The 12,017-nt window shown below is 41.6% G+C and overlaps 1 protein-coding gene across 1 annotated transcript in view; it reads right to left on the reverse strand.

The window, feature by feature from the left end:
• The window catches only part of COL4A1 (collagen type IV alpha 1 chain), a 185,302-nt gene that overhangs the window by 51,236 nt on the left and 122,049 nt on the right, over nucleotides 1-12,017 (reverse strand). The window contains exons 25-26 of the mRNA XM_054970138.1: nucleotides 6,725-6,916; nucleotides 2,036-2,204 (exon numbers count right to left, since the gene is read on the reverse strand). Of these exons, the coding sequence (XP_054826113.1) occupies nucleotides 2,036-2,204; nucleotides 6,725-6,916 (361 nt within the window). The remainder of the gene's footprint in view (nucleotides 1-2,035; nucleotides 2,205-6,724; nucleotides 6,917-12,017) is intronic.

Below are 12,017 nucleotides of genomic sequence, written 5' to 3' on the forward strand. Positions count from 1 at the left end.
GCTGAGGCTTCTTAACCCAGCTTAGAATAAGATCTTACTGTTTTTGTTATTTTGCCGATCTTCATTTGCTGTAATGATTATTTGTGTATTAATAAATCTGACATCAACATTCCTTAGAAACTGTAAATACTTTAAATTATTTTTTCCTCAGATTGGGTTTTAGAGCAATGACTGAGAGTCCAACTACATATTACACACTGATCAGGCTATGCCTGGGTCCACAACATGAGGACTAGACACATGCTGTGAGTTCTGCACTGGAGAATTTGCCGTTCCCAGGACGTGGGGGCTTGATGTAGATAGGAAATGTGCTGCTCAGGAAGAAGGTGCTTAAGCCTTTCTGTACACTGTTTTCCCAACAAGTCACTGGGGGAGGATCCATATACGGTACATATAAGTTTCCCCAGTACATCTAATAGAGCCCCTGAGGCAGTTGCAGGCGGGGGAAATGGGGCCTGAAAACAGCACTGCATGCACCTGAGAATTGTCTCCCATCAGGCAACTCACAGTACACCTAGTCTTCATGTGGACGTGCCATGAAGACTATGCACCTTGCATGTTCATACCCTGAGGATATGCTCCATGGGTTTGCCCTGAATGCAAAGTTGAAAATGGAGCATCAGCGCCCACAGACCTCTCCCACTATGCCAATCAAAACGAAAGGCATGAAACCAAGGGTTTTAAACCAGCCTTTGGGAGTACCATCTGCAGGAACCTTTTGCTTGCAGATGAAATGTGAGATGGCTCTAAGAAAATTGGATCTCAAAAAGGAAATGCCTGTGCAAGGGAATAAGTCTCTCACAGCATCACACTTGAACCTTGTCTCCTGCCAACAGCTAGAACAACATGCTGGTGGGCATGGATCTTCTCTAAATTCCCCTTCCATCATCAGTCCCTCTGACCCCTCCCTCTCAAAAAGTGTTTGTCTAGGGTGCTAGGCAGAACCATATAGGGTAGATCTAGGAATCATCAGAAACTCTATAGTTTTACCATAGGGTTTCTAGCAATTCCTAGAACTACCCTATATAATTTTTAAAATTTCAATTAGTTTTTTCTACTTTTCTTCCGAGTAGAGGTGGGTAACAAAAGCAGAAGGATTCCCCTTTTCCACCAGGAGAATGGGAGCCCTCTGTATGTCTCTTCCTGATCAATCAGTCTAAGCAGGTGGGAGCGTTTACATAAAAAGAATATTCCTTATTTTCCTCCTGAACAAAGCCAAGTAACAGAGTCACTGTGCACCTTCTTCTTCAGCATCCTCAGACCACAGTAGCATCCTCTAGCCCTCCCACTTCCTCCTGGTAGGAAGAGAAAGATGGGCCTTTGTGTTTTATTGAAGAGCCATGGTGTGGCACAAGAATATTTTGCCCAGGCACCATTCCTTAGCGCAAACAGGGCTTCAGGATGTCACCTGGCTCCCCAACAGCTGCACAAGGCTGATGCATCCCTGAACAATTCTGCCCAGAAGCATCTCTGCTCAGGGCCTCTTAATTCTTAAATATGAAAAAAACTTTTGATCACAAGCCCTTATATAGACATTGACACAAATCAGAAGAGGAGGAATAAAGTCAGAAGAGAAGAAAAACGCTTTCTTGCTCCCGACACTATATTTTGACAAGGCTTGTTCACATCTCCTGCTGTCTATCTGAATCTCATGAAAATCACATGTATGCAGGGTTGCCCCTGCCTCTTGAGCAGCAGCAGAAAAAAAATTCAAAAGTGGCTGTTGGGCCTATGGCTTTACCATAGAGTTTGCATTGATTCCTAGAGAGACCTGACATCACTTTCAGTTTTTTCCCGGAAGTGACATCACATCATTGTTGACAGCCACCTCTTCATTGCCCCATCCCCTTGTTCTCCTGCTGGTTGCTATGCAGTGCCTTGGCAACATACATGTACATCATACTGTTGATTGTTCACTAATCCTGTTGCCACCCCTGTGAGGGAACCCTTATAGGCATGCAGATTTTCTATTTCAAAAATGGCCATTGGTGTGTATATTAAATATTTATTTTAAATATAAATATAATGGCCTTACCTTGGAGCCCTGATGGGCCAGGGATCCCTGCAATACCTTTTTCTCCTTTATTGCCTGGTGGCCCTGGAAGCCCCACTCCGGGGTTACCGGGGAAGCCTCTTTCTCCACGGGGTCCTGGAAAACCACTTGTTCCGGGAGGGCCACTGTCACCTTTTAGGCCAATTGTTCCCTGATTGTAATGAGACAGAAATGTCACTCTCTCTTCTACATCAAACTTTCCTGTGGCCTCCAGACTATAAAGAGCATTTAATATTCTTTCATTACTTTAGATTTAACAGCAGATGTTGGTGTTATCCACCGGCAGGGTAGGATTAATCAGTATGCTAAATAATATACAAAGAAGGGTCACAGCAACATTAGACTCTTTTATGTGGGACTTCCTGAATGCACGTAAAATTCTGTTCCTGGAATTGCATAATTTTACGCTTCTCAGTGGCTGTCACCTCAGCACAATGCAGGAAAGGGGAACTGTGCTTGTTTCTGCATATAGACATATTTGGAATATTAGCACACACAGTCATACTTTAAACAAAGCCAAGAATCTTCTAGAGCAGGAGGAGGGAAGGCGAGAGAAGACAGGGCATGCCCTTCCTCCCTGGGAGAAGGAAAAAGTGAAAGATGCTTGGTCCTTAATTCTGAGGAGAAAAGAACAACACCAAGGCATTCAAAAAAGGGAAGGCCCCAAGACCAATTTTCAACTGAACTGTTCAACTATGGCCTCTGGAGGTCATGTTGTTGTCCTGCATTTATTGGAGGCCACAAAATGGACAAAAGTGTGACATCAGGGCTACTGCACACCTAGCCAAATGCCTTTCTTCACCTGTGCTAACAACTTAAAAATACAAAGTTACACCCAGAAAGAAAGGAAGGGAGAAAGGGAAACATTTTTTCCCAATATATTTATCATTTATTTTGCCTTTCTTTATTGGCCCTCTAACACAGACTGGAAATGAAAAAAAATTTTTTTTAAATCCTGGGCAAAAACATATTTTAAACGACATTTTTTTAAAAAATTTGCCAAATCTGCAGCTTAGAATCAGAAGTGCCCAAGGGAGACCAGTCAAAATCCTTCATACAGCCCTAACAAGGCTGAGCACCCTTTTTATCAGAGGGCCTTGAGACCCCTGATTAAGGGGCAGTTGATAATCAGAAGTGCAACAGGTAAACCCCAAATGAGAATGACATTAGATACATCATTCCTAAAATTACTGGGACACTCTCCCTTGAATAGAGACCCCTGTAAACTGTCAAAAACATACTTGAGCCTTGCTTAGGTCTCAGTACTGCTTGATGCTCTAAGTTTTAGAAGGAACAAGTGGGGGACTTGTGGGGGGGGGATCTCATTTCCCCCTCTCCTTCCCCGTCCTTTTTCCTTCCCTGGACCCCCCATAGCCTGTCCCCCTTTTCCTGCTTCCTTCTCTCCTTCCCACTCACCTTTGTCTATCTTTACCTTTTCCCCTCCCCCCACAGCCTCTCCCCAACGGGCCTAGAAAACTGGCTAAACTGTTATGGTTGCCTAGCAACAGTTGCTGAGAGTATCTGGTTAAAACTACATGTATTCCTTTTATCATTTCGGTTTTTTTAAAAACCCCAATATATCTGTTTTAGATTTCAGATTTTTTCTGCAAACCTAGGGCCTTTTTCAGGTGTGCAGGAAGATCTGTCTTGTCGGTTCATGGTTCCAGCCTCCAGATTTAAGTATCCAAAGATCAGGGGTACTTGGTTATTAGTGTATAAGACAGACTGTGCAATGTCACTTAATGCTAGCAGAGACATTGGAGTCCAAGGGGAGGACAGTTCAGGGCTCAGAAAGATCAGCTTCCTGATCTTTCTTTTATCCTCTTCTGCTGCTGTCCCTTTGTTACCCAGAATGCTACTGTTAGAGGTTCCTTCCTTCCTGTCACTTCCTCCTGTCTCTCTCTTTCCTTAGTCCACTAAGAGAGCTGGACATGCTTTCTACAATCTCTCTGTCCGAGTTTAGATTGCTAGCTAGAAGCCTTTACTCTCTCTTTCTTATAGAGTATGGAATTCTCTTACAATAAAGAACTTTTATTTCTTTTCTAAGTAACAAATGTCAGTGTTAAATTTTTCTTCAAGCATGTGCAGAGATTCTGCTCTGCTTTCACTAAGCACCTTCTAAGCATTTGTAATGCAGTTTGTTTTATGGCCCTGATCCAAGCAACTCTACTGCTTATTGCCTCAGAGTTTCTAGGACGAAGTGTGAAGCCTTCAGAATTACTAAACATGTCCTAAAAGTGGCCAGGCAATGAAATATTTCTTTTCTTTGATCTTATATACAGGAAAAAGTCAGTCTAAAGAGAATTTGAACTGTGTCTTTTTTTTAATATTGAGTGACCCACAACCTCAGAGGGAAAGCTTCGACTGTACAAGAGAGAGGAAATATATAAAGTTCCTATAAAAAGCCAATTATATTTTCAAACATGCTTAAACACAGGGCTTTTTTTCAGCTGGAACACGGTGGAACAGAGTTCCAGAACCTCTTGAAAATGGTCACATGGCTGGTGGCCCTGCCCCCTGATCTCCAGACAGAGGGGAGTTTAGATTGCTTTCCATGCTACTCGGCGGCAAGGAGGGCAATCTAAACTCCCCTCTGTCTGGAGATCAGGGGGCGGGGCCAACAACCATGTGACCATCTTCTCTGAGGGCAACCAACTGAGTTCCATCACCTCTTTTCCCAGAAAAAAAGCCCTGCTTAAACACAAACTCTTCATTGCTTCTCATGAAGAAATATTTCTCAGTAGTAAAGCTGACAGGAAGCCCCTAATATTTTACCCTCACACTTGTGCTTTATATATATATATTTTTAGAGCATAAAAAAAGAGATGTCCCATAGGCCAATTAAGGGCCAAACTAGATGTTACTTCTAACTTGCAGCTTCAAGTTACCCATGGGAACTCAATCCCAATATGCTGACTGCAGCACAGGAGAAGGAAGAGTTTTGGCCTTCAATCCTGAGCCGTTTTCCAAGCTGAAACAGCCTTTGGGGTGTTATTTGGACATGCAGCCCCCAAAACAGCAAATGATACCCTGCAGAGCCATTTTGGCTCAGAGAAATGGTGTGGAGGGAGAAAGGCTGAAGTCCCTCCTCCTTCCATGCGAAAATCTTGCTGAATTGGTCCCCTGTGGTGCCTCAGGATTGAATTCCCACGAGGAACTCACAGCTGCTGTGTCAGTGCAAGTCCCCGTGGCAGCCACCAATTAGATCCAATGTCTAGTTTGGCCCTTAGACTCTTCCATGAAGGCTGTGATTCTTCTCAAGTCACTTCCTTAGGAAGAGTGAATACTGGAAATGAGGTGGTTTTAGTGATTCTGTGGCCCTGGACAGAAATCTAGGATGGGGCCCAGGAATCACTGCCACCCCACCTTCCCCCCAACTGCTGGGGCCAATCAAGGGGTGGCCCTCACAATGTGTGGAGTGGGCAGGAGCTAGGACTGACAAGTCCTCAGTGGAGAGGGTGGGGGTTGTCCAATGCTGCTGGAAATGGCAGCAGGAGAAAAATTAAAAAAGAAAAATATGGCCTCATCTACTTACAGGAATTTCTAACCATAGAGTTCTGGCAATTCCTAGACTGAGCCAGAAGCTAAAAAAACCCCCGATAGATCTAGGAAATGCTCTATGGTATGGCCAGAAAGTTCTTACCATACTTCCAGGTAGCTCTAGGAATCACATGAACTCTATGATAAGAATTTTTGTAAGTAGATGAGATATTAGTTTTCTTTTTTATTTGTCTCCCAGGATGCAGCCCCTTCCCACTGGTTGCCTCTTAGCAGGAGCCACTGCCATTCCCAATAGGCAGCCTGCTCTTCTTCTCCCCCCGCCCCTGCCTTGGAAGGATGGGGCCATGGACAGTTGATGCCCCCCCCCCGAGTGTGGGGCCTAGGACAGCTGCCCCTGTTGCCCATTGGCTAAGACCACCCCTGTCTTGAACCAACATTGAAATTGGATACTAGCATACCAAAAAACAAGGGGGCTACTGCTAGACTTCTTTCTTTCTTTCTTTCTTTCCTTCCTCCCTTCCTTTCAGTATTAATTTCAGTTACATCAATACAAACAGAAAGAAAAACGATATTGCTTCACTGATAAGTTTTTCCCAACAAAAAGGGAAACAGAACACATTCTGCATATCTGGTCATCTGATACAAGTAACAGTTATTGACTACTAATCATGTTTGTTAAACAAAAGTTAGTTCCATGCACTGCAGCACCTCTTTCCCTTGTGAATCTATTTTAACAACGTCATTCTTTTGCAAGGCCACGAGTCACAACAGAACATAGTAATATGTTACTTTTTCAAAGAGGACATTGTTAGGGGAGGGGGGGCTTTCTTTTGTTTCCAAAGTTTCGGAAAAGTTAATCTAGCTGCTGTTACTACATGCAGTGTAAATCCCTTGATACTTTTCCAGTATGGATACTGCATAGATCAGCAGAAATAATTCAGGCAGATGTGAGTAGAAATCCACCTCATGTGCAAATATTTGTCAAAGGATTTACTTGCAAAAGTATCTCAACGAATGAGAATGATCAGATGGGACAAAGCAATATGGCATGCATAAAGATTGTGGTGTCTAAGGAAGAGGGGGAATGCATTTGCTTCACTTGGTAAAATGGCAGTCTACAATTAATTAACTATAAAGAATGGCAGACAAATATAGACAGATGTGACGTACCGATGCACCTTTAGGACCTGGGATTCCTGGCACGCCGTCTCGCCCAGGCCTTCCATCTGTGCCAGGAGTACCAGGAGACCCAGGGAAACCAGGATTTCCCTTCTCACCCTTCATATCAGAGTCAAAGAAAATATCTCCAGGTTCTCCTTTAGGTCCTGGGTTTCCAATTGATCCAGGTGCACCTGTCGGTCCCTGAAATCACATTTAGTTACAGTGTCATTAACTGAAGCATAAAGTATAGCCAAGTAATATCACAAAAGCTGCAATTCTGAACAAGCTAGCTAGGAAGAAACTCGCACTGAACTTAGTAGTGTCTTAGAAACTGACTTTTGTGTAATATGTTTAGGAGGGTGGTGGAACGGTATAGTATAGCTCAATCTTGTCAGATCTTGGAAGCTAAGCAGGGTCAGCATTTGAATGGGAGACCACCAAGGAAAGCTGGGCTTGCTATGCAGAGGAAGGCAATGGCAAATCACCACTGCGCCTCACTTGCCTTGAAAGCCCCTTGCTGCTCGAAAGCCCCCTTTTTTTTTTCTTTTTTTTTTGAAAAATTTTTATTGGGTTAGAATCCATTATTTCCATATTTACATTCAATTTTCCCCAATTTTTTCATCTCTAACCCCCTCCCTTCCCCCCCCCTTTTTGTTGACTTCCAACAGCTTTCCAACCCTTTGTCCCCTTTCCCTTACTTTTATTAGCTTCCTCTATCTAAAACAAATATATATTCTCCATTATTCTAAGCAGTACATCCTTAACTATTTTTAACATTATATGCCCAAACTGTAAGCCTTTGTTTCTATCTTAGATAAACAATTTATCCCAATTTTTCAATTTCAGGTATTTCTATATATCATAAACCATATAGATCATACATTCGTTTATATCAAACAATTTGACTTATTCTCTATATATATTACTCATTCTATCTTTTTATAATAGTTCTATATATCTCTCCTCACATAGTCAATCAATTTGACCCATCTATATCTTCAGACATTCAGTTTGGTACAAAACTTGTCAGAAAAAAAAGAAAATATTGTTAGTTAATCGCTCCTTATATTTAGTCCTTATAATTAATTATTTTCTCTATGTTCTGTTTGTTAACCTATATATATCTATATATATGTCAATCTATTAATCTGACTGCTTATTAATTCACATTTATCTCTTCTCCCCCCGGTAAAGTCTCCCCCCTCTACTTCAATACTTCAGTAGTTCTCAAACTGCCACAGTTTTCCTCCCACCTCCCATTTCTTCTCCAGGTATTGTTTCAGCTTCTCCCAGTCTGTGTTGAACTGCCCTGAGTCCAGATCTCTCAATTTTCTTGTCATCTTGTCCATTTCAGCCATATACAGCAATTTGTAAGTCCAATCTTCAATAGTTGGCACTTCTTGTACTTTCCATTTTTGCGCATACAAAAGTCTAGCTGCTGCTGTCATATAAAATATCAACGTCCTGTGTTGGGCTGGAATTCCCTCCATTCCCAAGTTCAGTAGCAGGAGTTCTGGGTTCTTATTAGTTTGAAATTGTAAAATTTCACTCATTTCTCTTATTATTTCCCCCCAGTACTGCCTGGCTACCTCACACGACCACCACATATGATAGAGGGAGCCCTCATGCTTCTTACATTTCCAGCATTTATTAGAAGTATTCAAATTCCCTAGCGCAATCTTCTTTGGTGTCATGTACCAACGATAGATCATTTTATGAATGTTCTCTTTGATATTAATACATGTCGTTGTCTTCATTGTAGTTTTCCACAAGTATTCCCATGCCTCCATTGTTATTTCTTTATTAAAGTTTATAGCCCATTTCACCATTTGTGTTTTAACTATCTCATCCTCGGTATACCACTTCAACAGTACTTGGTATACCTTGGATATTCTTTTCTTATCTTCTTTAAGAAGGGTCTGCTCTAGTTCCGAATTCTCTATTCGTATACCTCCCTTTACAGAGTCCGAATTATATAAGTCTCTGATCTGTCTATACTGGAACCAATCGTAGTTAGGTGATAGTTCCTCTTGTGTCTTTATTCTAAGTTTGGATGCTTCAGTTTTAGTTATTTCTTTATACGTTAAACATTGTTGTTCATTATCAACAGCTCTCGGGTCTATCACCTCATATGGAACCACCCACAAAGGGGTTCCTTCTTGTAGATAAATTCTGTACTTCTTCCAGATTATGTATAGACTTCTCCGAACAAAGTGATGCAGGAACATCGGGTTGACCTTTACTTTGTCATGCCATAAATATGCGTGCCATCCAAATATTTTTTTATATCCCTCTAGGGCTAATAGTTTCTTGTTCTTTAATGTCATCCATTCTTTCAACCAAACTAGGCAGATTGCATCATGATAAAGTCTCAGATTGGGCAGTTGCATTCCGCCTCTTTCCTTTGCATCTTGTAAAACTTTCACTTTCACTCGAGGCTTCTTGCCTGCCCAAACAAAATCTGATATTTTCCTCTGCCATTTTTCAAATTGTTTGGAGTCTCTGATGATTGGTATTGTCTGTAGCAAAAACATTACTCTTGGTAACACATTCATCTTAACTGCTGCAATCCTACCCAACCATGACAAATTCAATCTATTCCATTTAATCAAGTCTCTCTCTATCTGAGTCCATAGTTTTTCATAATTGTTTTTGAATAGATCTATGTTCTTTGCAGTTAATTCGACTCCCAAATATTTCACTTTACTTGTTACTTCACAATCCGTTGTTTCCATTAACAATTGTTGTTTCTGCTTAGTCATATTTTTGCATAATATCTTTGACTTCTTTTTGTTAATGAAGAAACCTGCCAAGTCTCCAAACTCCTTGATCTTATCTATCACTCTTGGCATGTTCTCCAATGGGTCCTCTACAATTAACATTATGTCATCCGCAAATGCTCTGACCTTGTATGAATAGTCCTTTATTTTTATTCCACGAATTTCATCATCTTGACGTATTTGTATCATCAGAATCTCCAATACTAAAATGAACAACAATGGAGATAACGGGCAACCTTGTCTTGTTCCTTTACTTATCGTCAATTTCTTGGTCAATTCATCATTCACCACAATTGCTGCAGTCTGGTCTCTATAAATTTCCTTAATTGCTCTGATGAATCTTTCTCCCAATTGTAGCTTTTCCATAGTGGCAAACATAAAGTCCCAGTTTAAATTGTCAAACGCTTTTTCAGCGTCAACAAAGAAGAAACCAACCTCTTTGTCACAACGCTTGTCATAATATTCAATAGCATTGATCACTGTCCTTAAGTTGTCTCTTATTTGTCTGTCTGGCAAAAAGCCTGCTTGTTCCTCCTCTATGACTTCCGAGAGCCACCCCTTCAATCTCTCCGCCAATATCTTCGCAAAAATTTTGTAGTCATTGTTGAGTAGCGATATAGGTCTATAATTTTTCACATTAGTCAGGTCTTGGCCCTCTTTTGGGATCAATGATATATTCGCTTCACTCCAAGTTTCTGGAATCCTTTGATCCCTTAAAACCCCATTCATCACCTCTTTTAGGAATGGTGCCAGTTCATTAGCCATTGTCTTATAGAATTTAGCCGTAAGTCCATCTGGCCCTGGCGCCTTTCCTAGATTTGCAGATTGTATTGCCTTACTTATTTCCTCGTCAGTTACTTCACTATTCAACTTATTTCTCCAAGCTTCCGAGATTTCTGGAAGTTTGGTTTTCTCCAAATATGACGCTATTGATTCTTTGTTTACTTCTTTTTTATTATACAGCTTAGCGTAAAATTTATAAAAGGCTCTACTAATGGTAGCCTGCTCCAAATACGTTTTGTTATCTTCGCAAATTTTATTTATTATCTTCTTTTCCCTTTTCTTCTTCAATTGCCATGCCAGGTACTTCCCAGGTTTATTAGCACCCTCAAACGCTTTTTGATTCAGTCTTTTGAGATTCCACTCCAATTCTTTATTGCTCATTGCTGTTAGCTGTTCTTGAAGTATTTTAATTTCCTGGTATACCTTCTTTTTCCCTGGTCTCTTTTTTAGCTGTGTTTCTTTGGCTTTTATTTTCTCCTCAATCTCTTGTCTTTTCTCCTCTTTCTTCTTTCTTGCTCTACCATTTAAGTCCATTAGTATGCCCCTTACAACCGCCTTGTAAGCATCCCAAACTTTATTGGACTGCTCGAAAGCCCCTTGACGGCACACACACAATATGTAATAGCAAAGTGCCAAAACAGTTTCAACTTTCAGCATGGATATTCCATAACTGCCAAGATGACCTGTATTCCGGTGGAATTTGTTCCATGTTTTACAATGATTCTGAGAAAACTGCATGTAAAAATGTGGCATGTTATTTTGTTTCTTTTGCCACATGTAAATCTCCCAACTCTGAGCCAAGCTACAAGTGACGCCTGACACAGGCTGGACACTTGTCAGCTTCCCTCAAGTTTTGATGGGAAATGTAGGCGTCCGGTCTTGCAACTTGGCTCTCCATTTAATTGAAGGTTGCAGAGCGGCAGTCTATGGGAGGGAGAACATGTGGTTGGGAGGGGAGTGCAGGCGTCGGGGTCTTTCCAGGAGCCCCCCTTCCCCTCTGCTGGGCGTGTGGGGGTGGTTTCTGTAAACTTCAATTAAATAGAGAGCCAAGCTGTAAGACCAGGACACCTACATTTCCCATCAAAACTTGAGGGAAGCTGACAAGAGTCCAACCTGTGTCAGGGGTCACTTGTAGCTTGGCTCTTAGTCTTGTGCATTCCTACATTTTATCCCAAGAGAGAGATATCCATGACACTGCTGAAATAACGCCTCGTTGAAAAAAATATGTCCTTTTGCAAAATATCCGTGTCATTTCCAGCACAATCATTCTCTCCTAATGGTCTGGTGCAGCAGTGGTTGAATTTGTAGCATCTTCATGCTCGAGTAAGAACATTACTCACAGTCCTAATGCATGGAACTCTTCCCATAGCTCAGGTATTAGGGGATGAAAGCACTGAGTAACCCCCTCACCCACAATAGATCCAGAGGAGTTAGCCGTATTAGTCTGTAGTCACAAAATAGTAAAGAGTCCAGTAGCACCTTTAAGACGAACCAAATTTATTGTGGCCTAAGCTTTCGAGAACCACAGTTCTCTTCGTCAGATGCATGGAGGGTAAGAAGAAACTGGCCAGAGCTGGTGAGGGGAGGGGGGAGTAGACTCTTAAGTGAGAGTCCCGATCTCTCTCTTAAGTGAGAGTCCTGATCAAGAGCACTGGAGCAGATACGATTGTAATGTAGGTGAGAGTCCTGATCAAGAGCATTGGAGCAGATACGATTGTAATGTAGGTGAGAGTCCCGAT

Source organism: Eublepharis macularius, chromosome 1 (genome assembly GCF_028583425.1).
Source record: "Eublepharis macularius isolate TG4126 chromosome 1, MPM_Emac_v1.0, whole genome shotgun sequence".
Taxonomy (NCBI): domain Eukaryota; kingdom Metazoa; phylum Chordata; class Lepidosauria; order Squamata; family Eublepharidae; genus Eublepharis; species Eublepharis macularius.